The 16,039-nt window shown below is 37.2% G+C and overlaps 1 protein-coding gene across 1 annotated transcript; it reads left to right on the top strand.

The window, feature by feature from the left end:
• Nucleotides 1-3,356: 3,356 nt before the first annotated feature.
• On the top strand, nt 3,357-7,535 carry LOC120040356 (60S ribosomal protein L26). The gene is made up of 4 exons (XM_038985545.1): nt 3,357-3,437; nt 4,304-4,479; nt 4,674-4,814; nt 7,369-7,535. Exons 2-4 carry the CDS (start codon nt 4,312-4,314, stop codon nt 7,495-7,497), a joined length of 438 nt encoding a protein of 145 aa, XP_038841473.1. The 5' UTR covers nt 3,357-3,437; nt 4,304-4,311; the 3' UTR covers nt 7,498-7,535.
• Nucleotides 7,536-16,039: the final 8,504 nt, after the last annotated feature.

Here is a 16,039-nt window from a genome sequence, read left to right as displayed (position 1 = left end):
ACATTCTAAAGTGGCCTTTTATTGCCCCCAGCACAAGGTGCACCTGTATAATGATAATCCTGTTTAATCAGTTTCTTGATATGCCACACTTGTTAGGTGGATGGATTATCTTGGCAAATGAGAAATGCTCACTAAAAGGGATATAAACAAATTTGTGCACAACATTTGAGAGAAATAAGCTTTTTGTGCATATGAACATTTTTGGGGATTTTTTATTTCAGCTCATGAAACATGGGACCAACACATTACAAATCAAATCAAATCAAATGTGATTGGTCATATACACATATTTAGCAGATGTTATTGTGGGTGTAGAGAAATGCTTGTGTTCCTAGCTCCAACAGTGCAGAAATATATAACAATTCAACAATACACACAAATCTAAAGTAACAATAATGGAATTAAGAAATATATACAAATTAGGACAAGCAATGTCGGAGTGGCATTGACTAGAATAAGGTATATACATATGAAATTAGTAAAGCAGTATGTCAACATAATTAAAGTGACTAGTGTTCCATTATTAAAGTGACTAGTGTTCCATTATTAAAGTGACTAGTGTTCCATTATTAATGTGACTAGTGTTCCATTATTAAAGTGACTAGTGTTCCATTATTAAAGTGACTAGTGTTCCATTATTAAAGTGACTAGTGTTCCATTATTAATGTGACTAGTGTTCCATTATTAAAGTGACTAGTGTTCCATTATTAATGTGACTAGTGTTCCATTATTAAAGTGACTAGTGTTCCATTATTAAAGTGACTAGTGTTCCATTATTAAAGTGACTAGTGTTCCATTATTAAAGTGACTAGTGTTCCATTATTAAAGTGACTAGTGTTCCATTATTAAAGTGACTAGTGTTCCATTATTAAAGTGACTAGTGTTCCATTATTAAAGTGACTAGTGTTCCATTATTAAAGTGACTAGTGTTCCATTATTAAAGTGACTAGTGTTCCATTATTAAAGTGACTAGTGTTCCATTATTAAAGTGACTAGTGTTCCATTATTAAAGTGACTAGTGTTCCATTATTAAAGTGACTAGTGTTCCATTATTAAAGTGACTAGTGTTCCATTATTAAAGTGACTAGTGTTCCATTATTAAAGTGACTAGTGTTCCATTATTAAAGTGACTAGTGTTCCATTATTAAAGTGACTAGTGTTCCATTATTAAAGTGACTAGTGTTCCATTATTAAAGTGACTAGTGTTCCATTATTAAAGTGACTAGTGTTCCATTATTAAAGTGACTAGTGTTCCATTATTAAAGTGACTAGTGTTCCATTATTAAAGTGACTAGTGTTCCATTATTAAAGTGACTAGTGTTCCATTATTAAAGTGACTAGTGTTCCATTATTAAAGTGACTAGTGTTCCATTATTAAAGTGACTAGTGTTCCATTATTAATGTGACTAGTGTTCCATTATTAAAGTGACTAGTGTTCCATTATTAAAGTGACTAGTGTTCCATTATTAAAGTGACTAGTGTTCCATTATTAATGTGACTAGTGTTCCATTATTAAAGTGACTAGTGTTCCATTATTAATGTGACTAGTGTTCCATTATTAAAGTGACTAGTGTTCCATTATTAAAGTGACTAGTGTTCCATTATTAAAGTGACTAGTGTTCCATTATTAAAGTGACTAGTGTTCCATTATTAAAGTGACTAGTGTTCCATTATTAAAGTGACTAGTGTTCCATTATTAAAGTGACTAGTGTTCCATTATTAAAGTGACTAGTGTTCCATTATTAAAGTGACTAGTGTTCCATTATTAAAGTGACTAGTGTTCCATTATTAAAGTGACTAGTGTAGTGTTCCATTATTAAAGTGACTAGTGTTCCATTATTAAAGTGACTAGTGTTCCATTATTAATGTGACTAGTGTTCCATTATTAAAGTGACTAGTGTTCCATTATTAATGTGACTAGTGTTCCATTATTAAAGTGACTAGTGTTCCATTATTAAAGTGACTAGTGTTCCATTATTAAAGTGACTAGTGTTCCATTATTAAAGTGACTAGTGTTCCATTATTAAAGTGACTAGTGTTCCATTATTAAAGTGACTAGTGTTCCATTATTAAAGTGACTAGTGTTCCATTATTAAAGTGACTAGTGTTCCATTATTAAAGTGACTAGTGTTCCATTATTAAAGTGACTAGTGTTCCATTATTAAAGTGACTAGTGTTCCATTATTAAAGTGACTAGTGTTCCATTATTAAAGTGACTAGTGTTCCATTATTAAAGTGACTAGTGTTCCATTATTAAAGTGACTAGTGTTCCATTATTAAAGTGACTAGTGTTCCATTATTAAAGTGACTAGTGTTCCATTATTAAAGTGACTAGTGTTCCATTATTAAAGTGACTAGTGTTCCATTATTAAAGTGACTAGTGTTCCATTATTAAAGTGACTAGTGTTCCATTATTAAAGTGACTAGTGTTCCATTATTAAAGTGACTAGTGTTCCATTATTAAAGTGACTAGTGTTCCATTATTAAAGTGACTAGTGTTCCATTATTAAAGTGACTAGTGTTCCATTATTAAAGTGACTAGTGTTCCATTATTAATGTGACTAGTGTTCCATTATTAAAGTGACTAGTGTTCCATTATTAAAGTGACTAGTGTTCCATTATTAATGTGACTAGTGTTCCATTATTAAAGTGACTAGTGTTCCATTATTAAAGTGACTAGTGTTCCATTATTAAAGTGACTAGTGTTCCATTATTAAAGTGACTAGTGTTCCATTATTAAAGTGACTAGTGTTCCATTATTAATGTGACCAGTGATTCCATTATTAAAGTCACTAGTGTTCCATTATTAAAATGACTAGGGTTCCATTATTAAAGTGACTAGTTATTCCATTACTAAAGTAACCACTGATTCCATTATTAAAGTGACTAGTGTTCCATTATTAAAGTGACCAGTCATTCCATGGCTTACATGTTGCGTTTATAATTTTTTTCAGTGTAGTTTGTTTGTATTAGGTCTCTTCTCGGGAAATATAGCCTACTAATTGATGGTCAGGGTGTCAGTCAAGATGGAATGTCCTAAAAGGTCCAGGAGGTCCGACTAAATTACATCATGCTTTATGGCGACATCTCCTGGTCAACATCCATACTGCGCGTATTCTACTCTAGTGTACTTCAATACAGTTCAAAGCCCGCACTGACGAACACACACACATACACTGACCACCAACCTACTCCAAAGCACAGTAACAATCTTGTAGGAACAAAGAAACATTTAATATTTGTCAATGTACTACATACACATTTGTACATTTTTATTTCTGATTATTTTGATTGATGTAACTTCCAGCTACGAAGTATAAGCAGCAGTAACTCTCACTCTGTGTGTGTACTTCTCGCGGGACTCATGTGTGAACTAATGCGAGCGGAAGTACAATGAGAGTCTCTTTTCCGCCGGTCATAGAGGAGTAATCGGCAGGGTAAGAATTCCTTGTTGACATTTTCACCAAAGTTATCAACATCCATCCTATGTTATACACTTTTGTTGGTCCCCAAAAGTACTCGTAAAGTCAGGTAACGCTGATATATTTCTATAGTGATCACTATTGGAGCCACAATTTATATTGATTGCTAAATAAAACGTATCGTAATCTGCATCCCTCGACCGGTGCTGGCTTGCTAGCTACCCGTTAAAACCCCAGAGAATGGCAGACAGGCTACGAATTGAACTGGGCCTGAACGTTCATTTCACGATATGTTTTCATAGTGTCTCATATTTTAGCGAACCCCATGGCATTGAAATGTGTAGTTTGTATGTCGCTAACACTGAAGTCCACTGCGCTTGACAAGCATCAAAGATAGCATTCGCAACCTTGCTAGGTAGCTATGCCATGTTGAAAGCATGGATGTGACGCGTACATAGCAGCTCATTGATTTTTGTGTGAACTTGTAGGTGGTGGTCTCTGATTATCTCTGAACTGTTAAACGTTAGTTATACATTTGTTGGGTGGATAGCTTGTCTAGCTAGCTAAATGTTGTAGCTATTGACATGAGATCCTGAAAATGACTAGCTACCGCTACCCAGCTAACGTTAGCTATGTAGCTAACTAGCTTCACCTTAACAACAGTATATTACTTGAGGTGCTTGCTAATAAGGCTAGCGAACAAACGTTACCTTTTAGTTCGGGAATCTCTTGGCTTTGTTTTGTACATAAGCTATGCAGTTGTGTTGGTTAAACACATGTTGCCTAGACGACAAATTATTGACATGTAGCAAGTTGTGATTGATCTGTTGGGCCATCCTACCGCTCTAGTCTGAATGTTGTCTACTGTGTTTGCCCTAAAGTCATCAACATGAAGCTGAATCCATTTGTGACATCCTCGCGGCGTAAGAACCGCAAGAGGCACTTCAATGCCCCCTCACACATCCGGAGGAAGATCATGTCCTCCCCCCTCTCCAAGGAGCTCCGTCAGAAGTACAATGCGAGGTCCATGCCCATCCGCAAGGATGACGAGGTCCAGGTAAAGACCCCAGAACCACACAGTTTGACCAGACTTGATACTAATTATGAGGTTGCCTTACTAGTTGGTACTAACATGCGTGAGGAACTACATAAAACTCCAGCCCTGTAATTACAGGTCGGTCCAGAACTAACACCTGATTTCAGACCAAATTAATGTTATTTACTGATATTTTCCATGCGTGTGCTGTGCAGGTTGTCCGTGGACACTACAAAGGCCAGCAGATTGGCAAGGTAGTGCAGGTCTACAGGAAGAAGTACGTCATCTACATTGAGCGCGTGCAGAGAGAGAAGGCCAACGGCACCACCGTGCATGTCGGCATCCACCCCAGCAAGGTGAGGCTCTAGCATCTACCTGTAGTCACACACCTGTACCTTTTTGATGCATACATGTGTGTAGATGTATTATACATGACGTCTGTACCATTGTTGATAATGATTGTTTTAGTGTCTCAACTAAATTTGAGTGGTCCAACAATGGTTTTTCAAAAATTACTATTTTCTATTGTTGTGGAGTGACACACAAAAAAACTAGCTTTAACACCATCTAAAGAACTACCATTCTCAGCAGCTACCTGTTGGTGTTGCATACCTGTAGGAATTGCTAAATACATGCAGGTTTATCAGTGTGTCCAAGCTCACCACACCTGGGCCATGGTCAGTAAAAAATAAAAACAGAACAAAATTGCGTATTTCTGTTGGACAAGCCATGGTAACACATCAGTTTCTAGATGCTTTTCTTATTGATTTTCTCCAATGCACTTTGACAAGGTGTGGAATCAAGGAACATTTACTTGAGAAAGAGTTCAAATGTTTCCGTAGGGTGCCTGGGTGAATTCAGACAATGTACAGTTATTTGCCATTCACCACTTGTTTCAGCCTTCAGATGTCATGGCAATGGATGTTTTTCTGTTACGAAGGAAGATTAGTTGAATGTAGTCAGCCTTACTGTAAGTCACTGGACATCTTGGCTGATTTGAGCATGTCGTATGGCAGCAGGCAGCTCATGTATGCTTTGTACTGGGGAAGAAACATTGACTACCAGCTAGTACTCCGCTTAGTGCAGTTACCTGACATGTAGCCATTTCCTAGGATCAATGTTAAATTGTGAGACTAGCCTAGGTTACTGATTTTTGGTGGTCAATGCATTCCTACTTGGCTCCAGTCGGTCTTGGACATCAGTAATATTACTAGTAGTAATTAGAGGTCGACCGATTATGATTTTTCAACGCCGATACCGATTATTAGGAGGACAAAAAAAGCCGATGCCGATTTTAAATAAAAAAGTATTTATATATATATATCATACACACATACACATTTTTGTAATAATGACAATTGCAACAATACTGAATGAACAATGAACACTTATTTTAACTTAATATAATACATAAATAAAATCTATTTAGTCTCAAATAACATGAGAACATATGTTAAAACGAACCACCAGCTTTCATGGGTCTTCAATATTCCCAGTTAATACGTTTTAGGTTGTAGTGCAGAAAGTCCCCTGTCAGTCTGCTCCTCCACGAAACACAGACCTTATTTGAAGTAGATCAAGACATTCTCTATGGAAGACATGAACAGTAAAATAACTAAGGAACCCCTTTCAAGTTCAGCCGCAAGTTATTACAGGAATTATAACGCGTCGACTATTTCTCTCTAAACCATATACCTTTGACTAATCCGGAAACTATCACCTCGAAAACAAAACGTTTATTCCGTTCCGTATTTTATCTAACGGGTGGCATCCGTGAGTCTAAATATTCCTGTTACATTGCACAACCTTCAATGTTATGTCATAACTACGTAAAATTCTGGCAAATTACTTTGCAAAGAGCCAGGTGGCCCAAACTGTTGCATATACCCTGACTCTGCGTGCAATGAACGCAAGAGAAATGACACAATTTCACCTGGTTAATATTGCCTGATAACCTGGATTTCTTTTAGCCAAATATGCAGGTTTAAAAATATTACTTGTGTATTGATTTTAAGAAAGGCATTGATGTTTATGGTTAAGTACACATTGGAGCAATGACAGTCATTGATTGATTGTTTTTTATAAGTTTAATGCTAGCTAGCAACTTACCTTAGCTTACTGCATTCGCGTAACAGGCATGCTCCTCGTGGAGTGCAATGTAATCAGGTGTTAGAGCATTGGACTAGTTAACTGTAAGGTTGCAAGATTGGATCCCCTGAGCTGACGCGGTTAAAAATCTGGCAGAACGTTCCTAGGCCGTCATTGAAAATAAGAATGTGTTCTTAACTGACTTGCCTAGTTAAATAAAGGTGTAAAAAAACGGCAAATCGGCGCCCAAAAATACCGATTTACGATTGTTATGAAAACTTGAAATCGGCCCTAATTAATCGGCCATTCCGATTAATCGGTCGACCTCTAGTAGTAATACATTTGACATAGTTCCCCCCCAGTCTTGTGTAGAATTTGAGGGCTCTTTTCATTTGTCTAATAGAATGGCTCTCCGTGTTATGTCTAGGCATGGATTTGTAATTTCTGATTGGGATTGCAGATAATGTCCACTGTTTTGCAGAAACTTGCAATTTAGCTCGTCAAGTCTAGCCTATTTCTGGTGTAGCTAGACTAGTATTGTGGCTGAGATGTTTCTCCATGGCGTAGCTAGACTAGTATTGTGGCTGAGATGTTTCTCCATGGCGTAGCTAGACTAGTATTGTGGCTGAGATGTTTCTCCATGGCGTAGCTAGACTAGTATTGTGGCAGAGAAGTGTTTCTTCGTGAAGAGGAATTCAGTTTGGGTTTCAGGAATCTGTTTTTTCACCACACTGTTTATATTGAAGTTGACCTAGAACCAATCCTCCTCCTGCTCTAAATGATTGTGCCAATCATATCTCTCTTTTCCCTCTTCCCTCCCAGGTTGTGATCACCAGGCTAAAGCTGGACAAGGATCGCAAGAAGATCCTGGAGCGTAAGGCCAAGTCCCGCGCTGACGGAAAGGAGAAGGGCAAATACAAGGAGGAAACCATTGAGAAGATGGCAGAGTGAAAATGTATTGTTTACAATAAACTGTTGTAAAAAATCTATTTCATTGTCTGTCGTAAATGGTTTTATCACAGTAAAGTGCCGCACAGTGGGCAAGCTACACGTATGGGGATGTTTTTGTTTTGCCTAATACTCTGGTTTCGCCTGGTGGAACCAGCCTAATCGCATGATGGTTCACGTTCAAAACGAATCTTATTGGTCACATACACATGGTTAGCAGATGTTATTGCGAGTGTAGTGAAATGCTTGTGCTTCTAGTTCTGACAGTGCAGCAGTATCTAACAAGTAATCTAACAATTCCACAACTACCTAATACACATTCTACAGTCGTGGCCAAAAGTTTTGAGAATGACACAAATATTAATTTCCACAAAGTTTGCTGCTTCAGTGTCTTTAGATATTTTTGTCAGGTGTTACTATGGAATACTGAAGTATATTTTACAAGCATGTCATAAGTGTCAAAGGCTTTTATTGACAATTACATGAAGTTGATGCAAAGAGTCAATATTTGCAGTGTTGACCCTTCTTTTTCAAGACCTGCAATCCACCCTGGCATGCTGTCAATTAACTTCTGGGCCACATCCTGATTGATGGCAGCCCATTCTTGCATAATCAATGCTTGGAGTTTGTCAGAATTTGTGGGGTTTTGTTTGTCCACCTGCCTCTTGAGGATTGACCACAAGTTCTCAATGGGATTAAGGTCTATGGAGTTTCCTGGCCATGGACCCAAAATATCGATGTTTTGTTCCCCGAGCCACTTAGTTATCACTTTTGCCTTATGGCAAGGTGCTCCATCATGCTGGAAAAGGCATTGTTCATCACCAAACTGTTCCTGGATGGTTGGTAGAAGTTGCTCTCGGGGGATGTGTTGGTACCATTCTGTATTCATGGCTGTGTTCTTAGGCAAAATTGTGAGTGAGCCCACTCCCTTGGCTGAGAAGCAACCCCACACATGAATGGTCTCAGGATGCTTTACTGTTGGCATGACACAGGACGGATGGTAGCGCTCACCTTGTTTTCTCCGGACAAGCTTTTTTCCGGATGCCCCAAACAATCGGAAAGGGGATTCATCAGAGAAAAATACTTTACCCCAGTCCTCAGCAGTCCAATCCCTGTACCTTTTGCAGAATATCAGTCTGTCCCTGATGATTTTCCTGGAGAGAAGTGGCTTCTTTGCTGCCCTTCTTGAGACCAGGTCATCCTCTAAAAGTCTTCGCCTCACTGTGTGTGCAGATGCACTCACACCTGCCTGCTGCCATTCCTGAGCAAGCTCTGTACTGATGGTGCCCCGATCCCGCAGCTGAATCAACTTTAGGAGACGGTCCTGGCGCTTGCTGGACTTTCTTGGGCGCCCTGAAGCCTTCGTCACAAGAATTGAACCGCTCTCCTTGAAGTTCTTGATGATCCGATAAATGGTTGATTTAGGTGCAATCTTACTGGCAGCAATATCCTTGCCTGTGAAGTCCTTTTTGTGCAAAGCAATGATGACGGCACGTGTTTCCTTGCAGGTAACCACAGTTGACAGAGGAAGAACAATAGTTCCAAGCACCACCCTCTTTTGAAGCTTCCAGTCTGTTATTCGAACTCAATCAGCATGACAGAATGATCTCCAGCCTTGTCCTCGTCAACACTCATACCTGTTTTAACGAGAGAATCACTGACATGATGTCAGCTGGTCCTTTTGTGGCAGGGCTGAAATGCAGTGGAAATGTTTTTGGGGGATTCAGTTAATTTGCATGGCAAAGAGGGACTTTGCAATTAATTGCAATTGATCTGATGACTCTTCATAACATTCTGGAGTATATGCAAATTGCCATCATACAAACTGAGGCAGCAGACTTTGTGAAAATTAATATTTGTGTCATTCTCAAAACTTTTGGCCACGACTGTACATCGACCAACTGTATTTCTCCGGGATGGATTACATCTGAATAGGTATGGTACAAGCATTCTCTCAAACCTGGCTCTCACTATAGCCTCATACAGGGCATGTGAGAATTGACGAACTATAGCCATGGGGGTTGATACTTGGAACAATTCCTCATCAGACTATACTCACTGCCCCCCCATAGCTTTAAACAGCTCTACAGGTGCTGCTAACATGGATTCAACTGTTGATGGGCTTTATGTTATTGTTACACTATTGTCAAGGAACCGTGTTGCCACTTCCTCGCACAGGCAGAGGGGTATTGTTAGAAGTAATCTCGTCTCCATCCAACTCAGGCCTGTCAGTAGTTACACGAGGAAGCATTGCTCATCTAATATTACCTTGAATGCTCCATCTGATATGAGCTCTCAAAATGGTGTCCTGGGAATTATTCATTTGAATGCTAGAAGCTTGATCCAAAAGTCAGATTTTATTGAAATACTTGTCACACAATCACATGCTGACATAATGATTAAATCTGAATCTTGGCTCTGTGTCTCTGTTCCAGACTCAGATGTTCTGTTAGCTGGGTGTAATGTCTACAGAGCAGACAGAGTGAGTAGAGGTGGAGGTATTGCCATATATGTTAAATGCAACCTAGATGTCACTGTCCATTTAAACTTCTGTTCCGAAACAGTATGAATGCTTAGTTCTAAATGTGGTCCTTGGTCATAATGCACTATTAACGCTAGCGGGAGTTTATCGCTCACCCTCTGCTCCGGTATCTGCTTTATGCAAATTGTTTGAGTTAATGTCTAATTATGCAAATTATGAATGATTGATTATCGGAGATCTCAATCTGGACTGGCTGATGCCAGCATCGTTTAAATTAAAAGACATTTGTAATTTGCTAATGACATCAGTGACCAGTGCTCTATTGCATGTATCAGAGATACTAGTCTAAAAAAAACTGACCCCCGTACAATTCTAAAGAGAAACTATAAACACTTCTCAGAGCAAGCCTTTATTCATGATCTTTATTATTCAGAGCTTTTATCCGTAAACTGCATAATGGACCCAATTTTAGCGTTCTTTTTTATTTATTTTTATTTTTAATGCGACTTAGGGTAAAAAATCAAACTAATCCTTCGTTCTCCTGTGATTTGAAAATAATTTTTCTGCAAAAGAATCAATCAGGAAAACAGCGGATTGGCTGCTTTTTGGGCTATTAAGAAATAAATGGACCGGGGGAATAAAAAAGGCAAAATCTAGGTATTTTCTTGATGCTATAACAGTCTGCTGGTGATCCCGCTAAATTCTGGAAAACTGTTAACTCACTTAAACGAGGAAACTCCTTGACATCGGGATCTGGGATCATCAGTGACTGAACTGAAATTTGTGATGTTTTTAATAAGCATTTTATTTCTGCTGGTTTTCTTTTTGAATAAAAAAATAGCCAACGTGATCCTGACCGGTCTATTGTTTCAGTTCCTCGGCCTTCAGCTGATGTGGAAAACAGTAAGCCTGTTTTTAATTTTCAAAAAGTCACAGAAGATGAGGTCTTATCTGCACTATCTGCTATAGATTCAAGGAAATCATTAGGCGCTGACAATCTGGATCCATATTTACTCAAGTGTGCGGCACCTATTATTTCTAGTGCAGTGACGCATATCTTTAATCAAATATTTGTCATAGGAAAGATCCCAAAATCTTGGAAAACAGCTTTTGTTTTACCACTCCTCAAGGGAGGTGATGGTAGTGAATTTTTTAACTGTTAACAATACTCTTTCTAGTAATCAATCTGGCTTCAGACCTAAACACAGTACTATTAAGGCCACTGTTCGTGTTGTAAATTATATTACTAATGCCCTAGATATTAGAGAGCACTGTGCCGCCTTGTTCATAGATTTGTCTAAAGTTTTTGACACTGTAGACCATACGATACTTTTGGGTAAGCTGTCGTCAATAGGACTGGGATTGGATGCCTGTCGTTGGTTTCATGACTATCTAAAGGATAGAAATCAGGCTGTTAGAGTCGACGGCATCCAGTCGGAGCCATTGGAGTTGGTTAAAGGGGTCCCACAAGGTTCTATACTTGGTCCATTACTGTTCACTCTCTACATAAACAATATCGGTGTTGAGATAAGAAAGTGTCAAATTAATTTATATGCTGATGTTAGAGGAATTTATTTCCTATATGTTCATTAACCAATTCAATTAAAACACTCTGTCCGTTTCTAAGAATTTGTAAGATACTTATTTGCATAAAATGGACAGAGACCAGTCTCAAAATTAATCAGTAGCGTTTATTTTCGGAGAGCTCTACCCAAAATATCATGTTCATTAGTTTATATACCTCATATTTCGTCATAAATGTCTCTCCTCCTCTCAGATACAATGGCAGTATAGTTCACAAGCCTTCCCTCATTGTCTGCCACCTGTTAAACAATCTACTACAAACCCAAGGTCTCTCCCCTCCCTGGGTAGAGACAGAATGTCCTGTAAGGAACACAGTATTCCAGCCGGTCTGACGATAGCTCCATTCGTTTCTAACAAGGAACAGAAAGTCCTTGTTCTAATTCTTGACTAAAACTACACACATTATATTCAGTATTATGATTATAATAATATTCATACATCCATACCGTAACATAGTAGTATTCTGTTTAGTTATAGTTCTAAGTTAAATGTATACATAATTTAGTCATTATTCATAAAAATCCTATAACAGCTGATGACATTCATGTACTCTATCGCTTCAACGGCTGACCAAGCATTATCACTATTGGAGACAGATTTTAAGATATTACAAGGGTCTTTTATACAGCTAAAACTTGTTTAAAATGCAAAGAAAACACATTTTAGGATTTTTAATAGGTTAAAAAAGTTGGTTGAAAATACACTTGCACTTACGAGTTTAGATGGTTCTCGAATTAATCAGGTCTCTGCATATAAATACTTAGGGATATGGTTGGATGATAAACTGTCTTTTAAAATGCATATTGACGAACTTTGGAAATGGCTAAAAATCAAGCTAGGCTTCCTCTATAGAAACAGGACATGTTTGTCCTCTACAAATAGAAGACAAATTGTGCAAGCTACTTTTATGTCTGTTATAGATTATGGGGATATTATCTACATGCATGTTACGGCATCAACACTTAAATCGCTGGATGCTACTTATCATTGTGCACTTAGGTTTATTACGGGTGCTAGCTACAGAACTCACCACTGTGTTTTATATCAAAATGTGGGTTGGACTTCGATGTCCATGAGACGAGAGCAACAGGCTCTCGTGTTTGTCTATAAAGCACTTCTGAATAAACTCCCTTCTTACTTATCATCACTCATCAATATTATAATTATAATTCCTAACACCAGGTCTCAAGCATGGATTACACTTGAGGCCCATGTGATTTCCACAGAGTTGGGTATGGCTGCCTTTTCCTGTTACGCTCCTTGCCTATGGAATAGCCTGCAGACTAAACTTAAACTTGAGACTCTTTTTTTTTTTTTTTTTTTTTTTTAGGGGGTGGATCAGCTTAATATTGCGGAAAGAATGTTGCTTCCAATGTAATTGTCTGCATCATTTCCAATCCCCCATATTTTTTTGGGTAAATATATATATCCATACACGCATGCATACATATATACATATATACATACACATACCTATATAGACATACATACTTTTTTAAAGAATATACCTTTATTATTATTCCCCGCAACCCTACCACCGCTCCCCCAATTGGAGTAAACTAATAAACACTTCTGCTTTTACCTTCAATTTATACATCTTATACCTATTTTACAGACACAGACTACTTTATAATAGTTCTCTCTTGTTTGTTCTTAGTCCTTCCTCTATTTCTGTTGTCCATCCAATTTTATTTCCACTTGTAACTGTGCTATTTCACAAAAGCTCCGCACCTATACACATTTCACAGATCCCGTATGCCCTACATTGTTTATCTTGTTATTAGTCCCACCCTTCAGTTCCACTCAACCCTTCCCATCTATCTTCCAACATCATCCATTTCGGATTTTTATTTGCCATATATTTTTCAACTGTGCTGTGATGCTTCACAAAAGATTTGAACCTTCCTATTCTCATAGCTTCTACAGATTGTAAATTAAAAATAAACATTTTTGCTAAAATAATTATTATATTATTGATTGATTGACTATGGCTTTTCAAATCCCCCAGTATTGCTATCTGTAGCGTTAGTTCTAGGCAAATGTTGCAATTCTTCAGCCATTCCTGGACCTGTGACCAAAAACGAGCTACATATGGACAATACCAAAATAAATGATCTAATGACTCTGCCTCCTCACAACAGAATCTGCAGAGCTGGGAAGATTGTATACCCCATATATATAACATTCTATTAGTTGCAAGAATTTTGTACAGTAATTTAAATTGAAAAATTCGAAGTTTTGAATCCGGCGTTGTTTTGCGTATCAATTCATAAACCATGTGCCATGGAATGGGTACATCGAAAATCTCTTCCCAACTATTTTGTAATTTATATGGCACAGCTGTCAGTTTTTTGGTCCTTAAATGAAATTGGTATATGTTTTTATTTATCACACTTTTCTTTAACCATTTATGTTCTTTAATACAGGGCCGACATACAAGTTCCTTACTTTTTTCCCCTTCTACTTGCCTCTTCCATTTTTGTGGTAATGCTGCAATTAATTGGTTGTAATTTTGGGTAGAGCAGACATTTCCATATGTCTGTGTTAGCTACATGTGTGACATAACTCCACCAGTCCTATTTATGATATCATTCACAAAAATTATACCTTTTTTAAACATTTCTTCGATAAATACAGTTTTTTTATCAATTACTATATTTGAATTTAACCACAATATTTGTTGTACTATTTGTTCCGTCCTTTCAGGTGGATTAAACTGAAATTGCAACCAACTTTCTAAGGCTTGTTTAAAAAATAAGGATATTTTGGAGATTATTTCCTTTTCAAACAACCGAAAGTGAGCAGGTGTAATCTGAATAAAGGGAAAAAGGCCCTTCTTGAACATAGGATGAGACATTCGTACCAATTTACTAGAGAACCAGTTTGGATTTAAGTATAACTTTTGTATGACTGATGCCTTTAGTGAGAGGTCTAATGCTTTAATATTTAATAATTTCTGCCCTCCGAATTCATATTCGTTATATAAATAGGCCCTTTTAATTTTATCTGGCTTGCCGTTCCAAATAAAATGGAATATTTTTTGTTCATATAATTTAAAAAGCAGGTCACTAGGTGTAGGCAAAACCATAAGCAAATAGGTAAACTGTGATATGACTAAAGAGTTAATCAGGGTGATTTTTCCACAAATAGACAAGTATTTTCCTTTCCATGGTAGCAAGATCTTATCTATTTTTGCTAGCTTTCTATAAAAATTTATTGGAGTGAGATCATTTCTTTCTTTTGGGATTTTTATACCGAGTATGTCCACATCTCCGTCAGACCATTTAATTGGTAAACTACATGGCAATATAAAATGTGTATTTTTTAGTGATCCAATACGTAATATGGTACATTTATCATAATTTGGTTTTAATCCAGAGAGGATAGCAAAGGTATCTAGATCCTCTATGAGGCCGTGGAGAGACTCTAGTTGTGGTTTTAAAAGAAAACATGAATCATCAGCGTACAATGACACCTTAGTTTTTAAGCCACGGATTTCTAATCCATTAATATTAATGTTTGATCTAATTTTAACAGCTAACATTTCGATGGCAATAATAAATAGATATGCCGATAGTGGACAACCTTGTTTTACTCCTCTAGATAGTTTAAAACTTTCTGAGATGTAGCCATTATTTACTATTTTACACCTAGGGTTACTATACATAATTTTAACCCATTTTATAAGAGATTCCCCAAAATTGAAATATTCTAGGCATTTATATATAAACTCCAGTCGTACTTTATCAAAAGCCTTTTCAAAATCAGCTATGAAAACCAGACCTGGTGTCCCCGATATTTCATAGTGTTCTATTGTTTCCAGTACTTGCCTTATATTATCTCCAATGTATCGTCCATGTAAAAAACCTGTCTGATTAGGATGAATAATATCTGACAAAACTTTTTTTATTCTATGCGCCAAGCATTTTGCTAGGATTTTTGCATCACAACACTGAAGTGTAAGAGGTCTCCAATTTTTTAATTGGACTGGATCTTTATATATACCACTTGGGTCCTGTTTCAGTAATAACGATATCAGACCTTCTTGTTGCGTGTCTGATAATCTACCATTTATATAGGAGTGGTTAAAACAAGCTAATAATGGTCCTTTGAGTATATCAAAAAAAGTTTTGTATACTTCCACTGGTATGCCATCCAGCCCTGGAGTTTTCCCATCCTTAAAGGCCCCAATTGCATCAAGCAGTTCCTCCTCTGTAATTTGGCCTTCACATGAGTCTTTCTGTACAGATGTTAATTTTACATTATTAATAGGAAAAAAATCCATACAATTAGTTTCAGTTAGTGGAGATGGAGGAGCCTGAAACGAAAACATATTCCTAAAGTACTTTACTTCCTCTTTCAAAATATCATTTGGTGAATCATGCGTGACTCCATCATTTGTAACAAGTTTTAATACATTTTTTTTGGTAGCATTTCTATATTGAAGATTGAAAAAGAATTTGGTGCATTTTTCCCCAT

This window comes from Salvelinus namaycush, unplaced genomic scaffold (assembly GCF_016432855.1).
Source record: "Salvelinus namaycush isolate Seneca unplaced genomic scaffold, SaNama_1.0 Scaffold344, whole genome shotgun sequence".
In the NCBI taxonomy this organism is placed as follows: domain Eukaryota; kingdom Metazoa; phylum Chordata; class Actinopteri; order Salmoniformes; family Salmonidae; genus Salvelinus; species Salvelinus namaycush.
The sequence above is the reverse complement of the archived record's forward strand: the minus strand, read 5'-3'. Positions and strand labels throughout refer to the sequence as shown.